Source organism: Rhincodon typus, chromosome 23 (assembly GCF_021869965.1).
Source record: "Rhincodon typus isolate 14 chromosome 23, sRhiTyp1.1, whole genome shotgun sequence".
Lineage (NCBI taxonomy): Eukaryota > Metazoa > Chordata > Chondrichthyes > Orectolobiformes > Rhincodontidae > Rhincodon > Rhincodon typus.
In genome coordinates, this window is record NC_063354.1 from 28220125 (window position 1) to 28247080 (window position 26956).

Here is a 26956-nt window from a genome sequence, read left to right on the forward strand (position 1 = left end):
GGAGGATCCCCTCTGTGTCAAATTAGACTTAATGCATCTCGTGATAAATCATGGATCATTCCTAAATTTCTATCATAGTAAAAGTGGCAAATTTGATTTATGTGAATGAGCTGTACTCTGAGATGGATAACGTTTGGTAGAACCTCAATTAGTGACAGGTATTCTCTCCATGTTCAAAGAGTTTTAATATGACCTTCAGGACTGAGTTTTGTGCCACTTTCTTTACAAATTACTTCAGCCCCATCTACTGGCAGAAAGACAGTTATGTCTTTACAACAAATTTAATAAACAGAACTATAGTAATCAGAACTACACACAGAATTGAACTGTCTTTCCCATTACAATGGATGTATGTGGCAAAGGGCAGTGTGAAGTGTCAATCAATAAAAAGCGTGGTCCACTCTTACAATGTCAGAGGGAGAGTTAGAAGTTATTGGTGCATTATAGATTTCTAATAATCTTGGAATTTCAGTTTATTCAACCCTATTGATTGCATCTGATATATTATGGGACCTTATACCTTATGTCAAATATTTACGCAATGGAAAGGCAAATGTGCACACCCTATTACCAGCTTTCGGCACTTGGTATAAAACACATCTGTCAATAATGGATAAAGTTACTCTAAACATGACTAAATTTGCAACTCATTGATGGTTCAGCAATTTTATTGAGAGATTCACTTACTGTACAGATCAGGAAAATCACAGGTTGTTTCCCAGGGAGCCAGCTGATCTTTGGTGAGTTAGATGCAAGTTTCTAAAATTAGAAAGGGAGATTTGACTTCTACTCCTGATCCTCATCAGTGAGTGTTGAAAGTGCATATCTTTGAATATTAGATGAGAACATCATCGCATTTGGATAATCCTCCCTTGTATTTATCAAATTTGTTTGTAGGCAGGTGTGGCACAAAACACAATCCTACCTTTTATCTGAGTCTAAGATATATGCAGTGTCAGTGAGTGAGTGAGTTCCAGGCTCAGTGTAAATCAAGTGACAGTGCTGTGTCTTCATCATCAGTCTCGTCCTGGTGTTCCAGTGCTGCGTGGCCAGGTTTTACCTCCTGGGGGCAGAAGGTTAATGTTGTGCAGTTGGAGGGTGGGTTGTAGGGGTCCAAATCAAAAGGTGCATGCAACTGCACATTGTAAATCAGAAGAGATTGTTGGATGAGGAGAATGTGGGATGTGCAAAGGAAGATTGGAGATGAAAATATTGTCACTGATTTCAGTCCCACACCTTGGGTGTTCGGACATGCAGTGCCTACCTGTGTTTGTCCAGCAAGGGCATAGGAACATGTATGTTGTATTTGGTTGGTATGCATGTTTTGATTGAATAGCCAACAATGTTTGCCAACTTGGGTTGAGTGTAATGCTTGCAGCAGTGGTAAGAGTGTGAGGATGAGATCAGGCAATGAATATTAGCTGCAGACCCTGATAAGTGATAGGAAAGTGGAGAGTTAAGCTGTGTATGAAGCTAGTTTTGCAGTTGGTAGAGTGTAGCATTTGAAATATTTTCTTTGAGATATAATGACATACCTCTGGAGCAGGTGGGACTTGAACCCAGGCCTCTTATTTCTGAGGTAGGAACACTACCATTGCACCAGGTGAGCCCTAATGTAGCATTTGAAGATACGTGCACTAAATGGGACTACCTGTATGAGATGACTGATTTTCTTCCAGCATGAGAGTCACAGGGCCTGACTGCTGGCATTGACCTCCACAGCTTCTGTTTCCACTGCCTTCTAACCAAGTTTCTGGAGGCCCACAATCAGGCAGTTCTGCCCCTCTTCTTTTCTACCAACAGCACCTCCAACACAAAGTCTGAAAGCCTGCTGTCTCTCTCGTTGAATCATTTCTTGCAGTTTCCCAGGATAGATTCACTTGACTGATTCCCAACGCCAGTTATAGGCAGAATTCGCGTCCCGTTGAAGTTGCGCAGTCTAGCTTTAAATAGTGATGGGAAACTATTTGTTCATGGGAGATGGGTGTTACTTACTGGGCCAGGCTTTGTTACCCATCGCTAATTGCCCTTACTGGATTACTAGTCCACCGACATTACAACAATGCCATTGCCTGCCCATTATTAATTAATAGATAGTAAGTCCACTTAAAGTACCAAGCAGGATTCTATAGTCCACATACATTCCACCTTGAGAAGGTGATGGTGAGTCGAGATTGGCTCCTCTGCTGATGTAGAGAGCCAACCAATAACCAGAAAAACAGACTCGTGCCTGGATTTTAAACAGTGTCTGTGCATTCACGCGTCACAATCCCTGTGCCTGTTTTTGGGGACTATCCAATTTATTTACTGACCATTTGTAATTATGCTTGAGGTGGCTAGTTTAAATTGTTTGCCACATGAATTAAACAATTCCCCAGAGTGATTTTCAAATGACAACACACTTGAGAAATCAACCAGGGAGCAAAGCAAAGATCACAATCATCTGAAAAGATAACAGTCTATGAACAGAAAATTCACAAATAGAAAGGGTTCTACACTCAATTTAACAGAGAGACTGATAGCAGAGTAGATTTGTCAGCCTTCCCTGAGGCACTTTTATATTGCCAACCTTCCACTACTGACTGGACACAGCCACTCTACTGATGTCATTGTGATCGATCTCACTGCTGCAACACAGCATGTAAAGCCTAAGTTGGCTTGGACTTAACAACTTAATTAAATGTAAACACAAATGTAGTTCCCCTGAATCGATGAAGCACAGTAAAATTCAACATGGCCATTTAGATTTCTTGATTGTCCTCTTCACCACCCTCAAAATGACAGTGGTTGCGGTTAGTGCAGGTATTCACCTTTTTTTCCCATCCTTTATGAATCCATTGTTCAAAGTATTTATTGTTCATTTAGGCACTTTGACTTTGCAGTGTCTTAATTCTCCACGTATACGTTACATCTCAGCCTTGAAATTTCAGTTTATAGTGCATCAAAATACACAGCGTGTTTATAATGTAATCAGTTCTGACTATAGATGTTTGTCAACCTTTTATCTGCTGAAGGCAGCTATGTAAACATTATTACTTTCAAAGAGCATATTGTTTACATGTAGAATTCAAAGTTTCCAAATAACTGTTTGAGATGTTTGAAATGGCTTGCAGGGAGGGTGCAGTGAAATTGAAACCGTTTATCCTTACCCATGCCGTAGTTGCTTCTAAGGTTATGTTTTGCTTTTTAAATAAAGCTTCAGCAGCCTATTTTTCACCACTTCCTGTACAATTGCAGCTGTAAGCACTCCCCAGAAGTTGTTGTTCTGCACTAAACTGGCGAAGCGTAATATGACACACCTTTCTTGATGGCTGAAAAGGCTGATTCTTGAGAGGCAGCTTCTGTCACAAGTGCTGCACACAAACTTACCAAGTGTCAACGTGGATCGCTGCTTTTGGTGTTGACGTCCTTTTGTAGCCGCTAGTCAATATGGCGGTGGACGCCAGCCCCAGGAAACGTCGCCATTTTCCTGCGTATCCATTCGTAACGCCCAAATGCAATACTTGATGTTTACGGCCTTCATATCACACCTTGCAAGCATCATTGAAGCAGAGCTTTAGATGGCTCACTGATCATCTGGCTCTCACTACCTCACTACACAGAAGGTCATTGAGTTTATGAGCATCATCCTGTGTGTGTTCCCAGGATAGTGAATCAGCCTGTGACTAAGGAGTGCTAACAAACACTAATTCAAACAGGTTGTAAGAAGTGTATGGACATTAAATTCTGCTTGAATTCCAGATGTGTAGACAATCGGTAGGCACATTCTTGCTTTGATTACCTGGGTTTGCGTTTACTGTTTAGCTGTTTTTTGCGTAACCTGAAGGAGCCGTGCTGGGCTTCAAATATCGCTTCTGTTTCACCACCAACACTGTCTGCTCTTACCTCTACAGTAACATTTGTCACTGCCAGTGTCTTACTGTATTCTTATTTGTTCATGGGATATAGGATCTCTCTGGTAAGGCCAGCATTTGCTCCTCATCCCTAATTATCCTTGAGAAGGTGGTGAGCCATCAGAAATTTCTGAGTCAAGCTGGTGCAAAAAAGAAGGGAAGTTAAGTTTTTTTTGGGTGTATAGGAAGAAAATGGGAATATCGTACTTAGATACAGAATCAGCCATTGAATGGCAGAGCAGACTCAAAGGGCTGAATGGCCTTCTCCTGCTGCAAATTTCTATGTTCCTGTGTGATCAAGGTCCTGTAGGCTAAACAAATGTGTGCCCATTAAATCTTAGACCCCAGGAGTTAACATTTTGTTGTGTAAGCAAATAACACATTCTCTTAAACACAAACTGAAATTGCTGAAATTCAGCAGCTCTGGCAGCATCTATGGAGAGAAAGCAGAATTAACATTTTGGGTCCAGTGACCCTTCTTCAGAACACAGAAGGGTCTTTCTGTCCACAGGTGGTGCCAGACCTACTTAGCTCTCCCAGCAATCTCTGTTTTCATTTTTGACTTCCAACATTTGCAGTTCTTTGTTTTTATTTGTTTAATACATTCTCATAGTTGTAAAAACAATGTTACATCCCCTCATAAATGATGGCAACTTTCATAAGCCATTCATTCATATTGTTGGAAATGCCAGAGCAATTAAGAAAAATATTTCTAGCAAAAGATAACGTTGCATTTTAAAAATGGATTGTGCATTAGAGAGACCACACGAATGTCCAAATTCGATATCTGTCCAACCCTTCAAATACCAGGTACCAACAAATGGCAGACTTAACAACAATCTCGGAACCCATCAAAATGGAACGGAATCAAGTCACTATCATTACTGAGAGATTGCCTGAGAAGATGACATCTGCAACCACTCCCTATTAATTTCTTAGTCTCAATACCTTCAGAAATCTCAAAATCTATTGCTGATTTTTGTTTTGGTTGCTAGTCCAATCCTTCAGCTAATGCCCCATGTCTTGTTATTCTGCCTCTGAAGTGCTTAGGGATGTTTCTTTCACATTAAGAGCACCGTTCACGTTTAAGTACAGTCTATATTGGTGAAGTAAACCTGCTTTATACTTACTGTTGTGTCAGCAATAATTTGGAGCAAACATTCTCCCATCACTCATTCCAGAGTCAGATAAAGTCCGAATGTTAGATTGACAATTTTAGTTCATTGTGTTGGTGCAAGACCACTTCATACCGGTGCTGCTGGAATGTAACAACACTATAATGTGCACACAGTTCAAATCAATCTTTGTTTTAGGATCAATCAATCTTTGTCTTTTAGACAGTGTAATTTAGGCAGGACCAGTAATGAGTAGGTTTACGAGGTTCTAAAGCAAGCCAGCACGTCAATTGAATAGACAGTCACTCTCGCAGGGAGGCAGCCTTAGTAGTTCTCAGTCAGGATTCAGTCGATGTCCAAAGCAAGGCTGATGTCTCCGATGTTAAACAAGTACCACTGTCTTTGGTAATTATAGAGGAAAATACCTTTTGACAGATTGGTTTCCAGCACTCATGATGTCACAACTTTGCTCCCTCCTAAATTTAAATTAAATAGGTGTGTGAAGGAAGTTCATCTTCAATGTAAGTGCCATGTATTAAAGTTTAGTTGAATTATTCTAACATGCAGATATTATTTTTAGGGCATTGCGTTCCTGTGGCCTAGGTGGGCCCCCACATATAAAACTTGTTTTGGAATGGGATCAAAAGGCAAAAGATAGGTGAGTTTGTATATGTAGGTACTTGAACTGGATCAGTGTTTGGCTTTCATTGGTAAGAATATGGTATCAAACTATGCTCAAATTTAAAATTATCATTGTGGCTGACATTGAAAGTGAGTTTTCTGGTGTATTTTGTGAGTGAGAGAATATGAGAGAGTGGAAACACCAATAAACAAACTGTTTCAATCAAATCACCTTTTGGTCATCTACATTACAATGGATGTAAGCCTAACCTGTCCAACCTTTCCTTACAAGACAACCTACCCATTTCAGGCATTAGTCTAGTAAAGTTTCTCTGAAGTGCTTCTTGCCAAAATGGGTGAGTTCACATTTTTCCACATTATTTTCAATTTATTGGAAGATGTGAAATAGCATTGATTCAGTTCATTACCTGTTTTATCCCACATCAGGTGAAAACATAAAGTCCAGTGAATAAGTTGAGAGGCACTTCGTAAAATCAAATCAACTTGTATTGATCTACTATTACAAAAATGCATAAGCAATATACACACACTGGAGACAGGGCATTTCACCTGTGATGGAAGTCAAACTTAGCCAGTACATTCACACCTGAGAAAATGCAATTCAGGAGCCCATTTTGGGGTTCTCAAAATTATAAGGGTTTAAATTATTGATTACAACCACAAATACTCTCTCAGAAGAGAGGTGGTAACCATATAATTCTATTTAAGTATTTCATGGGGAATTTGGCTAATATTACACAAATTGACCAGAAAGATGATGATGTTGACTACATCAACAATTTTAAGAATAAATGTAATTTTTGGCAAGATAATGATTCAGAGATGTAAGTGATAGAGACCCAGTATTGTTTAGGATTAAAAACAGAAGTTGCTGCAAGAGCTCAGCAGGTCCGGCAGCATCTGTGAAGAAAAAAATCAGAGTTAATGTTTCGGGTCCAGTGAGGAAGGGTTCTGAGGAAGGGTCACTGGACCCGAAACGTTAACTCTGATTTTTTTTTCACAGATGCTGCTAGACCTGCTGAGCTTTTCCAGCAACTTGAGTTTTTGTTCCTGATTTACAGCATCCGCAGTTCTTTCGGTTTTTATTGTTTAAGAGTAACTGGCTGAATTGTAATGGTGTTCCGAAGCAGTGTATTCTGATGCACTATTTGCCAAATCAATTAGGCTTCAATAAAACATGTAACTGCAGCAGAGTACGTCTTTGCTTTACAGCTTGTTTGGAAATATTCAGGAAGAAGTTGTCCAGGATGGAGAGAGTGTTCGGATTCAGCAGCAGGCACATCAGCAGGCACACAGCTGTACATTGGCTGAGTGCTTTGAACTGTACACCAAGGAGGAACAGGTTGGTCTGTCCAACAAATACAGGGTATTATTGTTGAGAGATTGCATTCCACTGCATCTTTAGAAATGATCAATAGTGGTAATTAGCACATTTAACATAGCAAATAGCTCAAGGTGCTTCACAGGAGTCTTATCACAAGTGCTGTGCCACAGGGCTCAGTGCTGGGTCTTCTAATCTTTACAATTTATATTAATTAATTGGACAAAGGGATTGAAGGTATAGTAGCTAAATTTGCTGATGACGCAAAAATAGACAGAAAATTGAGTTATGAAAAGGACATTAGAGCCTACAAAGGGATATGGAAAGGTTAAGACCCGGCAAATGGAGTACAATGTGGGAAAAGTGTGAAATGGTCCATTTTGATAGAGAGAATTTTGAAAAAGCATATTACCTAAATGGTGAGAGGTTGCAGAGCTCTGAGATGCAGAGAGTTCTGAGTGCCCTAGTGCATGAATCTCAGAAGTATGCAGGTACAGCAAATAATTTGATTTTCTTTATTGAATGCAAAAGTATGGAAGTAATGCTTCAGTTATAATGCTTCAGGGCAATGGCGAGACTATATCTACAGTACTGTGTACTGTACTGTTCACTTTACTTACGGAAGCATGTTAATGCATTGGAAGAAGTTGGAATGAGCGAATTGTTTTGTAAAGAAAGGCTAGACAGGCCAGGCCTGTATCCTCTAGAGTTTGGAAGAGTTAATGGTGGCTCAATTGAAACATCTAAGATCTTGAGGAAATGTCCAGGTGGATTTTGAAAGGATATTTCCTCTTATGAGACAATCAATAACTGGGGGCCATACTTCAAAAACAAGGGGACACCCATTTAAAACAGAAATGAGGAAACATCTTTTCTCTCAGAGGGTTGTGAGGCTCTGGAATTCCCTTCCTCAAAAGGCAGCGGATGCAGAATCTGTAAATAGTTTTAAGGCCGTTAGATTCTTAATTATCAAGTGGATTAAAGATTATCAGAGATATGCGGGAATGTAGAGTTGAGGTTAAAATCAGATCAGGCATGATCTTACTAAATGGCAGAGCAAGTCCAAAGGGCCAAATGGCCTACTCTTGTTTCTTATTCATGTGTTCATATGTTCGTATGTTCATATGTAAGCATTTTGACAAGTGGCAAATTGTTGGTCATAAATAATTGGTTGTAAACCTGTGGTGTCGTACAGCATTACATCCGTGCACTCAATTAGTGTGAACAAGGAACTAAATTAACATGAAATCTTATTTTCAGTTGAAAGCTATATCTTCAGTCTTGCAAGAACTTAGAATGTCAATGTGATTCACTTGTTTCTCTACAGTTAGCCCCAGATGATGCATGGCGATGCCCACATTGTAAAAATCTTCAGCAGGGGATGGTCAAGCTTAATCTATGGACACTGCCTGATATTCTTATAATTCACCTGAAGCGATTTCGACAGGTATTTCTGTGTGAAATTCTGCATAACTGTGATTTATTTAAACACTTTCTCTTCTTTGAGAATAAGTTTGGTATAAATTGATTGTCTTTGGCAACTGAATAGAGTGTATGTTACTGTGTGTTTATATTTATAGAGAGGCTATTTCATACAGTTTTATTTTAGGGAAGGATGAGCTGTAAACAATAAATCAAAGAATGCTGCAACAGTACTTCCAATTCAGCCTAGCTCAAAGCATATAATGTCCCTGTCCTGTCAACTTGGATAAACATTACATTTCCCTATATTGAGGTAAAACTGTGTTTTGCGATTGTAACAATATCTTACATTGTTATGAAGTTCTTTCGTTGTTTTAGGCAAAACCACCATTCATTTTATTTAAATTAGTTACAAACATTTACACACAGTTACATAAAAACACATTTGTCTCTAATAACACTAATGTACGTTTGCTTTGGACATTTAATGGATTTAAATTTAATCACATTTAATCAGTTCAGGAAATGAGGTATATGAGAAAAGGCAGGAAAGTGGAGTTGAGGATTATCAAATCAGCAGTCGTCTTATTAAATTTGAAGCAGATGTGATGGGCTGAATGGCCTGTTCTGCTGCTATGTATCATGGTCTTATGGATCTGAAATAAAGGTGATGTCCTCCACATCAAAGTGTCGACTTGAATTCTCTATAAGTAATTATCTCGTGGCGTGTAAGGGAACATGCTTCCTGACAGCACTGTGGGTGTACCTAAACCACATGGATTGCAGAGGTCCAAGAAGACAACTCCACACCACCTTCTGAAGGGTAACTAGACAGACTGAGTTAATGTTGCCCAAGCCAGCAATACCCACATCTGTGAATGAATGTTAAACAGGCCATTGTTAATGCTCTTGATGGAATTGTTGAGAGATATTTTTCTTCAGTGTCATAAACATTTCACACCCACAGAGAAGGTACAATTAATTACACACCCTATACTGATGTGGTAAGGGTTGAGGAGCTAATAATGCAATTATTCTTTGCAGAGTCACCAACACTTGTAATTCTGTTTACTTTGCAAGGGATTTCATTGGTCAGCCTCATGTGAATAGAGGGCTAGTAAAACTCTTTTCCTTTCATATCTGTGAATGCTAAGCGTTAAAACAATGATGAAAATCAGTAAGCTGTGTAAAAATTACGCTAATACCTAATTTTTCATTTTCAGGCATTTTAGCACATTACATAAGCCATTCAAAGTTAATTTGTGACAATTAAATTTTTCAGATGGGAGAGAGAAGAACTAAACTCTCTACTCTGGTGAAATTTCCACAAAGTGGCCTCGATATGACACCTCACGTAGCAAAAAGAACTCAGAACACCAAGAATTTTTTATCCCACTGGTCACCATGGCGGAGACCACGCTTTCCTTCAGGGAGTAATCAGGAAAACTACTTGTATGATTTGTATGCTGTGTGCAATCACCATGGGAGCATGCAAGGAGGTCACTATACAGGTAAGTCAGCAACCCTTATGACGGTTAATCTTATTCCATTCATCCACCTGGTAATGTGTGCAATCTTATTGTTTGTCTTTCCAAGTTTATATGTGTATGTCATCGATGTGTTAGTGATACAGAACAATATCAAATCTTGTGTATTCAGCTAGTTTCTGAAATATGTAAGTGCATTTCAATGTTCAGTCTTCCTGACTTGGCAATTCTGAATTTCCTAACGCTCAATTTATCAGCAGTTCCAGTAAATCAGAATATATTTAATTTACTTTAACATCCCCACAGAAGATCCATTGATAATGCCCAACAACATTGTGTGCATTATATCGTTTATATAACTTCATTTGAATTTGCAGGAAAGCTCATTATTTTGCAATTAACATTCATATTATTCAGAATAATATATATTCTAATTGTCCTCAATATACATTGACCCACTAGTTTTGTAGTGAACCGCAATACAAGAAATCTTCACTATGTGGGCATTGATTTCTTAGAATTATATGCACTTCTGGTGTCACACTGGTATCACCCATTGTTTTATTATAATGTTGACACTGATAATACTTGAAGTCACAATTGATTGCATTGCGTTTAATTGGCCATGCTATAATCTCTGTTAAAATAGCCATTATATTTGCCTGTAATTACCTCTCTATGCTGTGTGTTGGAGCAACCCATTCCTCCCTGTGAATTGACTGTACTCCACGCTCTCAGATCCAACCCTCACTTTGTAATTAAGCCTACTGACAAGGATGGTGCTGTTGTTGTCTGGTGGACTGATCCCCTATGTTGCAGAGGCTGAGTGCAGTTCTTAAATACCACCTGCTATCTCCCCCTGGACCATGACCCCACCATGGAACACGAGGCGAGAATGTCCACAATGGTCATTAACCTCATCTGGTGATCTCCCCCTCACTGCCTCCAAGCTCATAGTCTGCCAACTCCACACAGCTTACTTCTGCCTCCTTCCCAAAATCCACAAACACAACTGCCTGGACAGACCCATTGTTTCTGCCTGCTGCTGCCCACACAGAACTCATCTCTTCCTACCTCGACTCAGTTTTTTCTCCCCTTGTCCAGTCGCTGCCCACTCACATCTGCAATTCCTCTGACACTTCACATCATGTCAGAATTTCCAGTTTGTGGGCTGTAGCCACCACATTAGTCTCAGGGCTCTCTGCTTCTTCATGGGACAAAGGCCTGAACTATCCCCATCCACCACCACCCTCCTCCGCCTGGCCAAACTCATCCTCGCCCTGAACAACTTCTCTTTTAACTCCTCTCACTTTCTCCAGGTCAGAGAGGTGGCTATGGGTGTCTGCATGGGTCCCAGTTTTACTTGTCTCTTTGTTGGGTATGTGAAACATTCCTTGTTCCATCCCCAACCCATAATTCTTTCTACGCTATATTGATGATATCATTGGTGCTGCCTCCCTCTCTCAACCAGAATTGGAAAAGTCATTAATTTTGCTTCCAATTTCCACCCCGCTCTCAAATTCACCTGATCCATCTCTGACTCCTCCCTTCCCTCCTTGATGTCTCTGTTTCCATTTCTGGGGATAAGCCAGTCACCAATATCCACTACAAACCAATCAACTCCCACAGTTACCTTGACTATACATCGTCACACTCTGCTTTGTGTAAAAAAATTCTATTCCATTCTCCCAGTTCCTTCATCTCCATTGTATCTGTTCTGATGATGCCAAATTCAGCAAGTGGGCCTCCAAAATGTCCACCTTCTTTCTCAACCGAGGATTCCCCAGCACTGTTGTTGACACTCCCTTAACCGATCCGACCCTTCCCCTGCACTTCAGCCTTCACCCCTTGTCTTCCCTCATGCAACTGCGATAGGGTTCCCCTTCTCTTTGCCTACCATCCCACCAGCATCCACATCCAGAGGATCATTAGCCATCATTTCAGCCACCTCCAGTGGGATGCCACCACCAAACACATGTTCCCCTCCCTTCCTTTGTCAGCATTCCACAGGGAGTGCTCCATCCCGTACACCCTGGTCCACTCCTCCTTCACTCCCAACACCCTCCCACAGCCCCACGGCACTTTCCCCTACAAACGCAGGTGTAACTCCTGCCCAATTACTTTCTCCCTGCTCAGTATCCAAGGGCCCAAACACATCTTCCAGGTGAAGCAATGCTTTACCTGCACATCACACAATCTAGTCGACTGCATTCATTGCTCACAATGCGGCCTCCTCTACAATTGGGAAACAAAGTGTAGATTGGACAGGTCTACGTTCTGTCTGCAAAAAAGACCCTGAGCTTCCAGTTGCCTGTCACATCAACACACCACCTTATTCCCTGGCCAACACCTGTGTCTCAGGTTTGCTGCGGTGTTCCAGCGAAGCTCAGTGCAAACTGGAAGAACAGCAATTTCTGAAGAAGGGTCTAGGCCCGAAACGTCAGCCTTCCTGCTCCTCTGATGCTGCTTGGCCTGCTGTGTTCATGCAGCTCTACACCTTGTTATCCCTGGAAGAACAGCATCTCATTTTCCGCTTGGGAACTCGACAACCTTCTGGACTCAATGTCGAGTTCACCAATTTTAAAGCTTGAGGCATCTTTTTCCATATCCTTACCACAACCCCCAAACACCAGGCCTTGTTATCACATGAGCTGCTGTTACACACAACCCATTGTTAGCCACTAATTGTCCCCATTAATTGCTATTCATTCTCCCAGGTTGATCATTATCTACTCCTTTATTCTTCCAACTGTTCTTCTGTCTCTTTGGACACTATCTCCACCTATGGTTTACTCCTTACCCCCTCCCCCTCACCCCCTCTTCTGCATAAAAACCAACGGTTTCCTAGCTACCATCGGTTCTGAGGAAGGGTCACTGGACCCGAAACGTTAACTCTGATTTCTCTCCACAGGTGCTGCCAGACCTGCTGAGCTTTCCCAGCAATTTCTGTTTTGTTTCTGTTTTCCAGCATCCATAGGTCTTTCATTTTTTTCTCCTAATGTTTATATGTTTATTTCCATAAGTATAGCAAAAATAATAAAATGCAACGTGGTCATAAATGCAAATGTATATTACATGTGTACGTTTTCACCAGATGGATGTTCTAGCTGATAGTATTGGGCTGATCACAATCAAAAGATCTCATGACTTTATATAGGCCTCATGTGGTGTAGTGGTAGCATCCATACCCCTGGACTGGGAGGCTAAGGTTCCCATCTGCCTCAGAGGTGGATAATAACATCTCTGAATGGGTTGATGAGAAAAATAGGTTATAGGTAATTTTGATAAGAATTTTTGACTAAATTATGAGGATAGCGAAATGGTTAGACTGGCTTGCAACAATGTAATTTTTGGGAATACGCATAAAATGTACCTTTACTTATCACTCTGTTCATCCATTTAAGATAGTGCCTTAGATACAAAAGGAGGTATAACATTTCATTACTTCTTTACGAGGTAATTTTTATATATTTACAAGATGATTTTAGTACCTGCCCCATTTCAGATCTAATTTCATTGTTGATGGTTTACAACTGATCATTTTATATTACAGCCTCTTTCTTTTGAATCAAGTGATCCATAAATTAAGTTGCTGTTTCTCCAAATTTGACAGAGTTGCCCCCTCTTTATAAGAAAATGCTTTTTATTTTCAGAATATTTAGAGGTATGATCTGTTAAAATGTCCTCAATTGATACAAGGTGTTGCACGTATTGTTTATTGAATTTTGCATTTCTGATTCTAATTTGGTTGTCCTCCCCCTTTTTAAATTTGCTTCATGTGAAGTTATTAACATAAGCTTTCATACTGTTCTGCATTCCACGTAAAGTAGCTTTTTTTAAAGTGGTTGTTTTGTTTCTCTTATTTATTTAGCTGAAAACAGTGAAGCAACGAGCAGTTTCAGCTCTTTTTCCTTTTACCAGTTGTTCACAGGAGAATGAGAACAGTTGTGATTGTCGTAATCTCACTGGCTATGGATTAGGGAATTAGTCTGTGCAGTGATATGTGATGGACACTGTCCTTGTATCTTTGGACTCTGAATTAGCATCAGTGTAGGGTGATGAAGTTTACTCTGTCTTTCACCTGGAAAATCCCATCTAAGTTGGGGTGGCAATGGGTGGACCAGAAATCCAGTTACTGATATGTTGCATACATCAAGTCACAGCCCAGAATCATTTTGTCCAAGATATGACAAATACAGACAAAATTGAACATGAGTTCACAATATAAATACCAGCTTGTGTTATGTCTTGGATCTTCCATTTAAGGAGGTTTTTTTGTCATGAAGATGACTGGATCCCTTTTTGCTTTAGCTCAGTGAAGTGATTTGAGCATATAGTATGTGGTACTGCAATCTGTTACTTAAGCACTAAGGTTCACACTAAAAGTGATCATAACCAAACTGCAATGTTAAGTGAAAAACAATCAAAACATAAAATTGAAGAGTCCCTTAAACCTTTCAAAAAATGCTAAAACTTCGCAAAGTCATGTTGAACTATTGGTAGAGTTATAACAGAAACAGGAACTTACCAGATCGCATGTAGAGGAAACAGTTGTTTACTTGTTGCCCTATTCAACCTACACCCAATGAACCACACGTCCTCTTAGTTTTTTTTTGATCTACATAACATATTGCATATCTGAGATAACAAGGTGTAGAGCTGGATGAACACAGCAGGCCAAGCAGCATCAGAGGAGCAGGAAAGCTGACGTTTCGGGCCTAGACCCTTCTTTAGAAATGGGGGAGGGGAAGGGGGATCTGAAATAAATAGGGAGAGAGGGGGAGGCGCATAGAAGATGGATAGAGGAGAAGATAGGTGGAGAGGAGATAGACCGGTCAAAGAGGCAGGGATGGAGCCAGTAAAGGTGAGTGTAGGTGGGGAGGTAGGGAGGAGATAGGTCAGTCCAGAGAGGACGGACAGGTCAAGGGGGCGGGATGAGGTTAGTAGGTAGGAGATGGGGGTGGGGCTTGAGGTGGGAGGAAGAGATAGGTGGGAGGAAGGACAGGTTGGGGAGGCAGGGACGAGCTGGGCTGGTTTTGGGATGCGGTACAGGGAGGGGAGATTTTGAAGCTTGTGAAGTCCACATTGATACCATTGGGCTGCAGGGTTCCCAAGCAGAATATGAGATGCTATTCCTGCAACCTTCGGGTAGCATCGTTGTGGCACTGCAGGAGGCCCAGGATGGACATGTCGTCTGCGGAATGGGAGGGGGAGTTGAAATGGTTCGCGACTGGGAGGTGCAGTTGTTTAGTGCGAACCGAGCGTAGGTGTTCTGCAAAGCGGTCCCCAAGCCTCCGCTTGGTTTCCCCAGTGTAGAGGAGGCCACAACGGGAACAGCGGATGCAGTATACCACATTAACAGATGTGCAGGTGAACATCTGCTTGATGTGGAAAGTCTTCTTGGGGCCTGGGATGGGGGTGAGGGAGGAGGTGTAGGGGCAGGTGTAGCACTTCTTGCGGTTGCAGGGAAAAGTGCCAGGTGAGGTGGGGCTGGAGGGGAGTGTGGAGTGGACAAGGGAGTCACGGAGAGAGTGGTCCCTCCGGAAAGCAGATAATGGTGGGGAGGGAAAAATGTCTTTGGTGGTGGGGTCGGATTGCAGATGACGGAAGTGTCGGAGGATGATGCGTTGGATCCAGAGGTTGGTGGGGTGGTACGTGAGGATGAGGGGGATTCTGTTTTGGTTGTTATTGCAGGGAGGGGGTGTGAGGGATGAGTTGCGGGAAATGCGGGAGACACGGTGGAGGGCGTTCTTGACCACTGAGGGGGGGATGTTGCGGTCCTTGAAAAACGAGGACATCTGAGATGTACGGGAGAGGAATGCCTCATCCTGGGAGCAGATGCGGTGGAGGTGAAGGAATTGGGAATAGGGGATCGCATTTTCGCAGGAAGGTGGGTGGGAGGAGGTGTATTCTAGGTAGCTGTGGGAGTCGGTGGACTTGAAATGGATATCGGTTTCTAGGTGGTTGCCAGAGATCTGGTTGTCTTTCATCAGCTCTCAACTAGATTGTTTTAACTACTTTTAGCATCAGTTAAAAAGGGAACGGTCATTAACTGGGAACAGTGGTGAACAGCAGAGATGTGATTTTTAACTCGTACACAAGAGAAGCGAATAACACAATGAATAATAGCTTCCTCACTTGGAGGGGGGAGTGGTTTGGTTAGCTCAGTTGGCTGGATGGCTGGTTAATAGTGCAGAGCAAAACATGGGTTCAGTTCCTGCGTTGACTGAGGTTACTTTTATGAGAATCTTCCCATGTTGGAGATGGAACAGCACCTGCAATTTTACTATGCATGGACTCAATATCCTCAGCAGAACGAGAATATGCAAGGAATTTGTATTTCAAGGGGCATTTTGGCAGAATGTGGGTGTTGCTGGCAGGACCAATATTTATTGACATTGCTAATTGCCCTTGAAAAGGTGGTGGTGAGCTGCCTTCTTGAACTGCTGCAGTTCATGTGGTGTATGCATACCCAGATTGCTGTTAGGGATGGACCTCCATGATTTTGACCCAGTGACAATGAAGGAGCGGTGATACATTTCCAAATCAGGATGGTAAGTGTCTTGGCAGGGAACTTTGCAGATGGTGGTGTTCCCATGTATCTGCTCCTCTTGTCTTTCTAGGTGGTAGCGGTCCTGATTTTGGAAAGTGCTGTCTAAGGGGTCTTGGTGAATTACAGATGACAATACAGTAATGAGCGATGACTTTAGTTCTAAAGATCAAGCTATAGAGACAGAAAGAGTAGAGATAAGAAATACAAAAGGTACAAAGTCACTTGTGGGATTAGTTTATAGACTCCTTATCCATAACTTAATGTAGGGAAGGGTGTACAGGAAGATATATTTGGGAATTGCGAGAAAGGTACAGTGATAATCAAAAGTCAATAAATTGAATCAAAAGATTTTAATCCACATATAGATGGGACAAATGAAATTGGCAAAGGTAACCTGAAAGATGAGATCCCGAGGAAATACTCAGAATGGTTTCTCGATCAATACATTCTTGAGTCAATCGAGAGTATTCGGTTCTAGAGCTTGTAATTTTCAATAGTAAACGGCTCATTGACAGCATTGATGATAACACATTGAATTTTACATTCTGTTTGAAAGAGACAAGACTGGGCCTAAGATTAATGTTTAAATGTAAGTATAAACAATTATAAGGATATGAAGACAGAGCTGTATAAAATGAACTGAGAAATTAGGTTAAGGGATGTTCATTAGGGATGCCATGACCAATATTTAAAGAGATATTTCATAACACTCAACAAAGATACATTCTAGTGAGAAAGAAAGAAGGAAAAGGACATGGAACCAGTGGCTAACAAATGAGGTTAAACAGGTTCCCAGATTGCCTGGTCACCATCAGAATAGATCTGACTGATAGTAATCCTATTAAAGACTGCCCATTTACCCATCACCATGTTTTGCTAAGTGGGTTCTGTCCCAGATGGCTCAATTTTTAAACATGGGCACGGAATCAACTAAGAGAAGGATCACAGTTAAACCCAAGGCATACCTGTTTTTTTTTTTACAGCAATAACTGCTGTATTCTGCTAAATAAAATGTTTAAAGGTCCCAAACCCACTTTTGACAGCTACTCAGAGAAGGTTGGTGTCTAAGTGGAGACAGGAGTAGACGGTAGTGTGATGGAATAGGATTGCATATGGCTGACCAGGTCGGGTACCAGGCAATTGGTTAGGTTGGGGGCAGGTAAATGAATGAGGTGGTACAGTACCAAGCAGGGGAGGGGTACATCCCAGAAATAATTGTAAATCAAAAGGTGAAAAGGAGCAAAAAACTTAAAACAATTACAATCACCAGGGAAAAGGTACTGTAAAAATCATTAGAACTAAAGCCTGCCAAGTTCCCAGGTCATGATGAACTTCATCCTTGGATCTTAAAAGAGGTGGCTGTTGAAACAGCTAAAGTCCTATCAGCTTGGAAAATAGCCAAAGTAAATCCTGTAGTTAAGAAAGGAGGAGGGCAAAAAGCAGGAAACTACAGGCAGTTTGACCAAGTCCTGTCATAGAAAACATGCTGGAATCTATCATTATGGAGATCATAGTAAATATTTACCAAGCCTCAACACAATCAGGTAGAGTCAGAGAAAGGGAAATCGCATTTAATTAATTTATTAGATCTGTTTGAGGGAGTAACAAACAATATGGATAAAGGGGAATTTATAGATTTGGTGTACTCAGGATTTCCAGAAGGTATTTGCCAATGTGTCGCATCAAAGGTTACTCCCCAAAATATGAATCTGTGTCTAGAGGTTATCATGTTAGCATAGATTGATTACCTAACAGCGTAAGCGTAAATAGATCATTTTGGATTGGCAACTAAAATTGGTGGTATAGTCGACAGTGAAGAAGGTTATCTAAGATTACAAAGGCATCTTGATCAATTAAGCCAGTGGGCTGAGGAGTGACAGATGAAGTTTAATTTGGATAAATGTGAGGTATTGCATTTTGGCAAAATGAACAAGGGCAGGACTTATACAATTAATTGTAGACCCCTGGGTAGTGTTGTCAAACAGAGGGACCAAGGGGCTCAGGTGCAGTTCTTTGGATTTGTGTCACAGATAGAAAGGTTGGTGAAGAACGAGTTTAGCATGCTCGCCTTCATTGCTCAGACCACTGATTATCGGAGTTGGGATTTCATGTTGTGGTTATACAGGATGTTGATGAGGCCACTTTTGAATACTGTGTACAGTTCTGGTCGCCCTGCTATGAATAGAATATTATTAAATCGGGGAGAGTACAGAAAAGATTTACAAGAATAATGCTGGGACTGGAGGGTTTGTGATGGATTGCAAATGCTCTTTCATCTTCAATATGTGAAGATTCTCGTAATGGTAACCTCATTCAGTGCGGGAATCAAACCCATGCATTGCTGTGCATTACAAACCAGCCATCCAACCAACTGAGCTAATCAAACTCCCAAGGCAAGGAAGCTATTATTCGTTGTGTTATTTGCTTCTCTTGTGTAGGAGTTAAAAATCACATCTGTGCTATTTACCCCTGTTTCCAACTGATGATTGATCCCTTTTAAACTGGTGCTAAATGCAGTTAAAACAATCTAGTTGAGAGGCTGGATAGGCTGGGACTTTTTTCATTGGAGCATAAAAGGTTGAGGGTTGACCTTATAGAGGTTTATGAAATCATGAGGGGCATAGCTAAGGTGAATAGTAAAGGTCTATTTCCTAGGGTAGTGGAGTTCAAAACTAGAGGGCATATTTTCAAGGCGAGAGGAGAAAGGGCCCTGAGGAGCAACTTGTTCACACAGAGGGTGTTTCGTATGTGGAATGAACAGCCAGAGGAAGTGGTAGATGCAGGTACATTTACAACATTTAAAAGACATTTGGACAAGTACATAAATAGGAAAGGTTTAGATGGATATGGGTCAAAATGAGGCAATTGGGACTAGTTTAGTTTGGGAAACATGGTCAGCATGGACGAGTTGGACCTAGGGGTCTGTTTTTGTGCTGTTTGACGCTCAGATATAACTAGTGGGGTGCAACAAAAACCAGTGCTGAGGCCATGATTAATTGTCATCTATATCAATGACTGGATGAAAGGACGGCTGTGCAGTTGCTAGATTTGCTGCTGAAGCAAGATAGATAGGAGAATACTTTGTGAAGGGGACATAAGGAGATGCAAAGGGGTATAAATAGATCAAGTGCGTAGTCCAGAAACAGCAGATGGAGTAAAATGTAGCTAAATGTGAACTTGCCCACTTTGATAGAAGAATAGGAAAGCAGTATTTCGTTTAAAGGAGATAAAACACTGAACTCTAGACCAGAGCAGAAAGTTCCGGATGTTCTGGTACTGAAGCACAAGAAATTAGTTTGCAGGTACAGCACATGATGAGGAAAGCAAATCAAATTTAATTATTTGCAAGGGGAATACATTATAAAAACTTTGATATGGTTGTACAAGATAGTGGTGGAAACAGAATAAGGAGCAGGTCATTTGGCATTTTGAGGCTGTTCCACTGTTTTGTAAAATAATGAATGATCAGTGCGTGATTTCAGCTCCACTTTCCAATTCTGGCTGCACCACGTCACCCTCGATTATGTGTCTATCAAAAATCTGCCTAATTCAGCCTTGAATAAATATAAACGCTCAGCTTTCACTATCTTCAAAAGAAAAGAATTCCATAGACTAACAACACTCTGAAAGAAGAAAAATTCTCCTTAAAAAGGCGACCTCTTCTTGAACTATGTTGTGTAGTTTCAGTCATTCCCACAAGAGGAATGATCCTTCTGATATCCAGTCCTGTCAGAATCTTGTATGTTTCAGTAGGATGAAATCTCATCCTTGTAATTTCCAATGGATAAAAGTCACTCATGTTTGCCCTTTCTTAAAAAAAAGCCCTTCACTCCAAGAGCAAGTCATGACATGAACACATCTAGAGAATTGTGTACATTTTTAGTCTCCTTATTTAAGAAAGGGCATAATTGCATTAGAATCAGTTCAGAGAAATTTCACTCAACTAATTCCTGGGATGAAGGGTAGGTTCATGAGCAGCAGGCAAATAGAATGGATCTTTACCCTTTGCACATTTCGAAGAATGAGACATGATCTTTTGAAAAATATTAATGGGCCTTGACCGGAAAATTGCTGACAGCGCATTTCACTATGGTAGAGAGACTAGAACTGGGATACACAGTTTAAAAATAAGGGGTCTTCCATTCCATTACAATGGAGATGATGTGAATACTTTTTTCTCAGTAGGTCATTAATCTATTCTGTAGAGAGTGGGGGTGAGGCAGGGCCATTGAATAGGTTTAAGGCTGAGTTGGATAAATTCTTGACCAACAAGAAAGTGAGAGAGTTTAGTGTGTAGAGAGGACAGTTGAGACCACCATCACATCAGCCAAGACTTTAACAAATGACAGAGCTGGTTTTACTGTAATGTTATAAAAGTACATATGGCTCACTAATGTCCTTGAGGGATGGTAATTTGTCACCCTTACCTGGACTGGACTTTGAAACTCCAGACCTACATCAATAGACTTGACTTTCAACAATGCTCTGAAACAGCCTAGTCAGTCACTTACTGGTGGCTCTCCACCACCTAGAGGGCAATTAGGGACAAGCTGTGACACCTACATCCCATGAATGAATTTTTAAAACAAAATATATGATCTTAGGAATGGAACCCCACTTCCCAAAAAGATGTTATTTTGTCACATATGTTTTATACATTAGGAGAAAGCAAGCCTCAAAATGCGTTCTAAAAAATAAAATCTCACAGCTACTGCAAAAGATTTAAAGATTTTTTTTTTAAATATCTTAAATATTTACTTTGGGATTTCCTGGATATGTCCATTAAAATTTAAGATAACCCATGTCATTCTTCTACCAAAGAAACAGGACCTCAGATTTAAATGCCCTTACTTTCAAGATGCAAGGCTCATAGAATTCAAATAGTTTTGAATGAATGGGTTGTGTCAATGAATCTATAGAGTACTTGTGGAAATTAATGGAGAAATGCTGAAAACTGCAGCTCTTTTATTCTGGTTTATTGGGTTTACTTTTTGTTTTATCAGCATACTGCAGAAACTCTGTGGACGGGCAGTGGTATGATTATGATGACAGTAATGCAGAGTTGATTCCAGAAGAAGAAGTTTGTACTCGTGGTGCCTACATACTTTTTTACCAAAAAAGGAACACCATTCCCCCTTGGTCAGCCAACAGCTCTGTGGCAGGTATGTGGAACATAACAACTGCAGCTCTATGCCATAGCAGTGTGTGATTCAGTGGTCAGCCTTCTAGGTCCTGTATATTTCAATAAGATCACTGGGCAAAGATTGTGAGTAGGTTTGACAAGGTAGATGCTGAGAGGATGTTTCCTCTTGAGGCTGAATTGAGATCTGGGGAGGCACAGTTTCAAACAAGGGATGTCTAATTTAAGACAGATTTGAGGAAGAAGTTCTCTTTTCTGAGAGTCATTTCAGAGAGCACAAGCAAAGTGCAGGGTCACTGAATATATTCCAAGCTGAGTTGGATTTTTAATCCAGTGACCCGTCCTCAGAAGTTCTGAGGAATGGTCACCAGACCCGAAACATTAATTCTGTTTTCTCCTTCACAGGTGCTGCCAGACCTGCTGAGCTTTTCCAGCAAATTTGTTTTTGTTCCTGATTTACAGCATCCGCAGTTCTTTTGGTTTTCATTTGGATTTTTAGTCCATAGGGAGTCATGGATTCCAGGAGACAGGCAAGAAAGTGCATGCGAAAGCCCCTGGCTGTGAAACTGCACTAAACGCTGGCAGGAATCCTCACGAGCTCCCCTCTTGTGGCTTCCTGCCTCATGTTCCTGGTTCTGCCTGCTAGACATTGTATCAATCTGCCCAGCTGTTGTGTGAAGGGCAGCAACATTTTGTTTAGACAGGGATCCACTTTGAAGACCCCATGGATGTTTAGGCCTCTGATCTCGCTGGGTCCTTTAGCATCTTGCCTACTCCTCCCTCCTCCCTATTGTTACTGGGGCTGTAAATTTTGTTGCAGCTTTTCTGATAATGAGCTACTTGATGAGAATGGTTTGTTCAGTACACCTCTGAAATCTAATAAATAACATTCAGGTAGATTTAAATTTTTTTTAATGAGTCATGCAAATGGAAACTGAATGGCTCTTCAGCCTTGGCCTTTATGCAAGTAGGTGCAGCTGGAAAGGGGAGATCGTGTTATAAATCCAAGTGTAAAGTTTGTTGATGAATGTGAAAAGTTTAATTTCTGACAACCGTGGCAACTAATGCTTTCTTTTTAATAAACTTCAGCATAAGTGTCCCAAGGAGTTTGGAGAAAGAAATGCCACCAAATGCATGTGGGACCTGATGATGGCTGTAACTGAGTTAATTGATCAGTTCAGACAATGTGAGCACTGGTTTTGTGATTCCCTGGGTAATCTTGTGTGGCAGCAGATGTGAAATACTTTAAGACTGTAAAGGTCGATTATAATCCAATAATGTGTGGATTTTATGGAATTCTTTGTATACTTTTTTGCAGGATCCATAAGCTCATCAATCTCTGATCATTGGCTTAACCGGCTCACTGGAGACAGTAAACGAGGCAGCTTGGTATCCCAAGCATCCACAAACTGTACATCCCTCCCTTCATCTCCGGACTCTCCTGTATTCCCAGATAATCCGAAAAAGGATAAAAATGGTACAGGTTACTTCAAAACAAATTAACTTTTGAACATTTTTTTAAATTTTAATGAACTTTTTGAACTGGTTTCTTATCAGTTCATGTCTTTTGACGTGATTAACACCATGAGAAAGGGTTCTGGTTAATTTGAAATGCTCTGAAAGCCACTGTGTACAGAGAGGAACCCAGTCGCTGACTTCTTGGTTTCCACGGCTGTGTATTTGCTGATCTGTTTTATGTGGTTCCTAACAAAGCTTTACAATACTGCTTTGTGTCTTGATATTTTCTAATCAACCTCCAGTTCAAGTAAAACTTAAACCTAGGCCTCCTGGTCCAGAGTGGCACCGCAATAGCCTCCACAGCATTGTGTCTGAATTATAACGCATAATGAAGTTTTGCTGTGCACATTCAAATCTGCTTTCGAATGATGCTTATTGCAAGACAAGTTCTTTTCTATCACCGAGAACTTCTGATGTTCTAAATATAAAACCATTAAACTGCAATCTGGACTCAAACTATGTAAACTAAGATGGTGATTATGGAATCTCTTCAAAGTTCTTACCTCAAATTGCAATTTTGACCAAACATATTGAGCAGAAACAAAAACAGAAGTTGCTGGAAAAGCAGAAGGTAGGGAGGTGGAGCGGGTGGGGAGTAGACGATAGGTGGGGATAGATCCCAGAGAGAGAGACCAGTTGGCTGGGGGGAGTGGGTGGGTCTAGGTGGGATGCTCTTCGGAGGCTCAGTGTGAACTTGATGGGCCGAATAGCCTGCTTCCACACTGTAGGGATTCTATGATTCATGGCCATCATTAGACCCTTACTTCCAGATTTCTTTTATTCAAATTCCCCTGTGTGCTGGGACGGAATCAAACCCAGAGCTGAAGTTGGTTAGCTGAAGTAGCTAGAGGCATTTTTGATGTGCTGAACACAAAACAGTTAAACTGCAATGTGGACTCAAATGAAGTGAGGTTGTACATATGAAATCTTTTCAAAGCTTTGGTCGCTTCAAAAGTGCAAATCAAAATTGCAGTTTTGATCAAACCTGATGAATAATTCGGGGTAACAAGGTGTTATCTTGTTATCTTAGATTCTCCAGCATCTGCAGTTCCTACTATCTCTATAATGAATAATTCACTGGCTGGATGACCAGACTCTGGTGCAGAACAAAGCCAACAGCATGGGTTCAATCTTTATATCAGCTGTGGTCGTCCATGAAGACCTGCATTCTCACCTTACTCCATACTTGCGGAGTGGTTTCTCACAAACTATACACAACCAATTGTCTCTCCCTAATGGAGAGAGATGCCTATGGCCCTTTGTGAACAATGGCTGCATACCATTTTGTGTTTGCAAATAAACAGAAATTCTGCTCCTCAATTTTAATGGCCCTCAATGGGAGAAAGAAAGTTATTAAAATACTGTGGAATGCTCTGTAACTGAGTTTCCGTTCATTTTCCTAGGTGGCTTTGAAATCCGACCAATTGTGCGTGGTATTCAAGGAAGAAGTATTAGTATGAAAGGGTCAGCTACACCATCTGTACCTAAAAATACAACTGGAAAAAATGCAACACTACGTTGGTCACTGGGTGCTAAAGACAGGCCACAATCAATCCCTGGTGCACTGGTTGAATATTTGGAGTCTGGACGCAGGCCCAAGTGCACAAAAGAGTCCATTGTACCCATAATGACAGGCAGCACAGACCCTGACTCTCTGCCACCAACAGATAAACCAAAGCAGTCAAATTCTGATGGTCATTCTGACTGTAAAAAGCAGACAGGAAAAGGTTCAGCAGTAGACCAAAGCATGGCTTTTACAGCAAGCAGGATTGGAGATACAAGTGTTGAGAGAATGTATGATTCTTCAAACAGCCTCCGTAGTACTCATCATAAAGAGAATTCCGTAGATGAAAAGACAAATACACTGAAGAGAAATGGAAAGCAAAGAGGAAGTGGGGGTACTTTTCAGAGAAAATCATCTAAAACGGCAACAGACAAATCAGAAGTTGTACTACAAAAAACGGAAGAACCCATACATCCAAAAGATGACAGAATATGTAGTAGCACCGGTGGTCAGAGTATTGGCTCAATGAGCAGCTTGGCTCTTAGTGACACATTGAAGAGAAAGAAAGGACACCATGGTGGCAAGAAGCTTGAAAAGTCACTCTCTTTGAGGAGTACGGATCTTGAACCAATGTCATCACCTAATCTTCGAGAAGCAGATAAAGGTAGCAAAGCAGGAGAAACAAAACTCAGTGAAAGAAAGTTTGCATTTCTGAGAACAAACTTCTTGAAGAAGGACTCTAAAAGACAAAGTGAATCTGAGAAATGGGCTGCCGAAACTGTCAATACATCATCGAGTATATCTCTCTCTAATGGAGCTGTGAATGGCAAGCACACAGGGGAGTCTCTAAGTGAGAGCAGGGCACAACCTGGAGTGAATGGAACCAAAAACTGTGCCAAAAACAGGCAGGAATTAAATAATGGCAAAATTAACATATCAGGGGAAGAAATTAGACGATCACAGAGTTCATCCAACATACTGATCAAGGAGGAATTGACTTTGAAGAGGTCAAGTTCACTTCAGAAGACTGGACCAAATACTCAACAGGCTCGAAACATAAATGTAGAAAGATACGCTACATTGCAGAGGATGCGATACAGCACTTCCTCTCTTGGAAGGAAAAAACCTGTGCCTGAATCAAGTTTTTAAAGGTATTACAACTGTGGATGGATTGGACACAATTAAGTAATTGTAGTTTTATAATTGGGTGCACTATTTTTTCTGTTAACTGTTTTGCATTCTTCAATTAATAGCCAATATTTGTAAATAATGTTTGAAATTTTACAGATATCTAAGGACAAACATCAAATATATAGATTTGCTAACTTTGTGAGCTCATAATTTTCCTTTCAAAAATAATTGGCTCGTTTTAATCAGTATGCAATAAAATTTTAATGTAAGTGAATCCCTAAAATATTAAAAACCTGTATCCATCTCATATTACTGAATTTTAATCACTGCTTTGTTATAAAAGATACTTTTGTAAAACAAAAATTTGAATTTGTATTGTCATTATGTTTTAATGGTGTAGCCGAAAATGTTCAAAGTTACAGGAGACATTGTACAGTTTTTTTGCCACCTAAAATCAATTGTCAGCTGTTAACATTTGTTCTGTACTGAATGATCATTTATGTAAGGGAACATGATACAAACTTTCATAATGATTAAAAACACTTTTGGGTACATTCCATACCAGAATGTATTTTTGTTCAGAAAATAATGCCAACAAGATTAAGTGCTCAGGCTAACATTATTTTTTGTTCTTCTCACTTTAGTTCTTTTTTTCTGAAACTCATAGCTAATTTAAAGAGCAACAGTTCTTCTGATATCTTGTCAAAATGGTGATTTTTCCTGTGTAAGTCGGGGCCACGTAATTCATAAACTGCCTTCATGATGAGATCTTTGCAGTTTAAGAAGCACAGATTCTCTAAACTTGAAAGTGACTACATGGTGAAGTCAGCCAGCTCAGCAGTAACTAGTGATTCAATCTGGTAACTCCTAGGCTGCATATGGGACATCTGAATCATCAGGATCACAGAGTTCCCAATGTTAATTGGAATGAGATGTAAATGCCATTTAGATTTTACTGCAAAACCTAGTCGTCAATGTTAGGAGGAACTCTATATGTCTGGGACATGAATAGCAATAATGCATCCTTCAGCATCCCTTTGATGCTGAATAAATGATAAATAAAAGCAGCATGATTGCTCAGTGATTAGCACTGCTGCTTCACAGCACCAGGGACCCAGGTTCAATGTGCGGAGTTTGCATGTTCTCCTTGTGTCTGCATGAGTTTCCAGTTTCCTCCCACAGTGCAGACATGCAGGTTTGATCAGTTCGCCATGCTAAATTGCCCCTTGT

General features: G+C 40.7%; 1 protein-coding gene across 2 annotated transcripts in view; it reads left to right on the forward strand.

The window, feature by feature from the left end:
- usp43a (ubiquitin specific peptidase 43a) overlaps window positions 1-26283 on the forward strand; it is a 395580-nt gene extending 369297 nt beyond the window's left edge. Inside the window, exons 10-16 of one of the 2 annotated variants that reach the window (XM_048610938.1) lie at window positions 5589-5666; window positions 6863-6992; window positions 8299-8418; window positions 9676-9904; window positions 21437-21595; window positions 22892-23050; window positions 24495-26283. In XM_048610938.1, coding sequence (XP_048466895.1) covers window positions 5589-5666; window positions 6863-6992; window positions 8299-8418; window positions 9676-9904; window positions 21437-21595; window positions 22892-23050; window positions 24495-25744 — 2125 coding nt within the window. In that variant the 3' untranslated portion in view covers window positions 25745-26283. The remainder of the gene's footprint in view (window positions 1-5588; window positions 5667-6862; window positions 6993-8298; window positions 8419-9675; window positions 9905-21436; window positions 21596-22891; window positions 23051-24494) is intronic. The other variant, XM_048610939.1, reaches the window with a different exon arrangement.
- The last annotated feature ends 673 nt before the right edge of the window (window positions 26284-26956 follow it).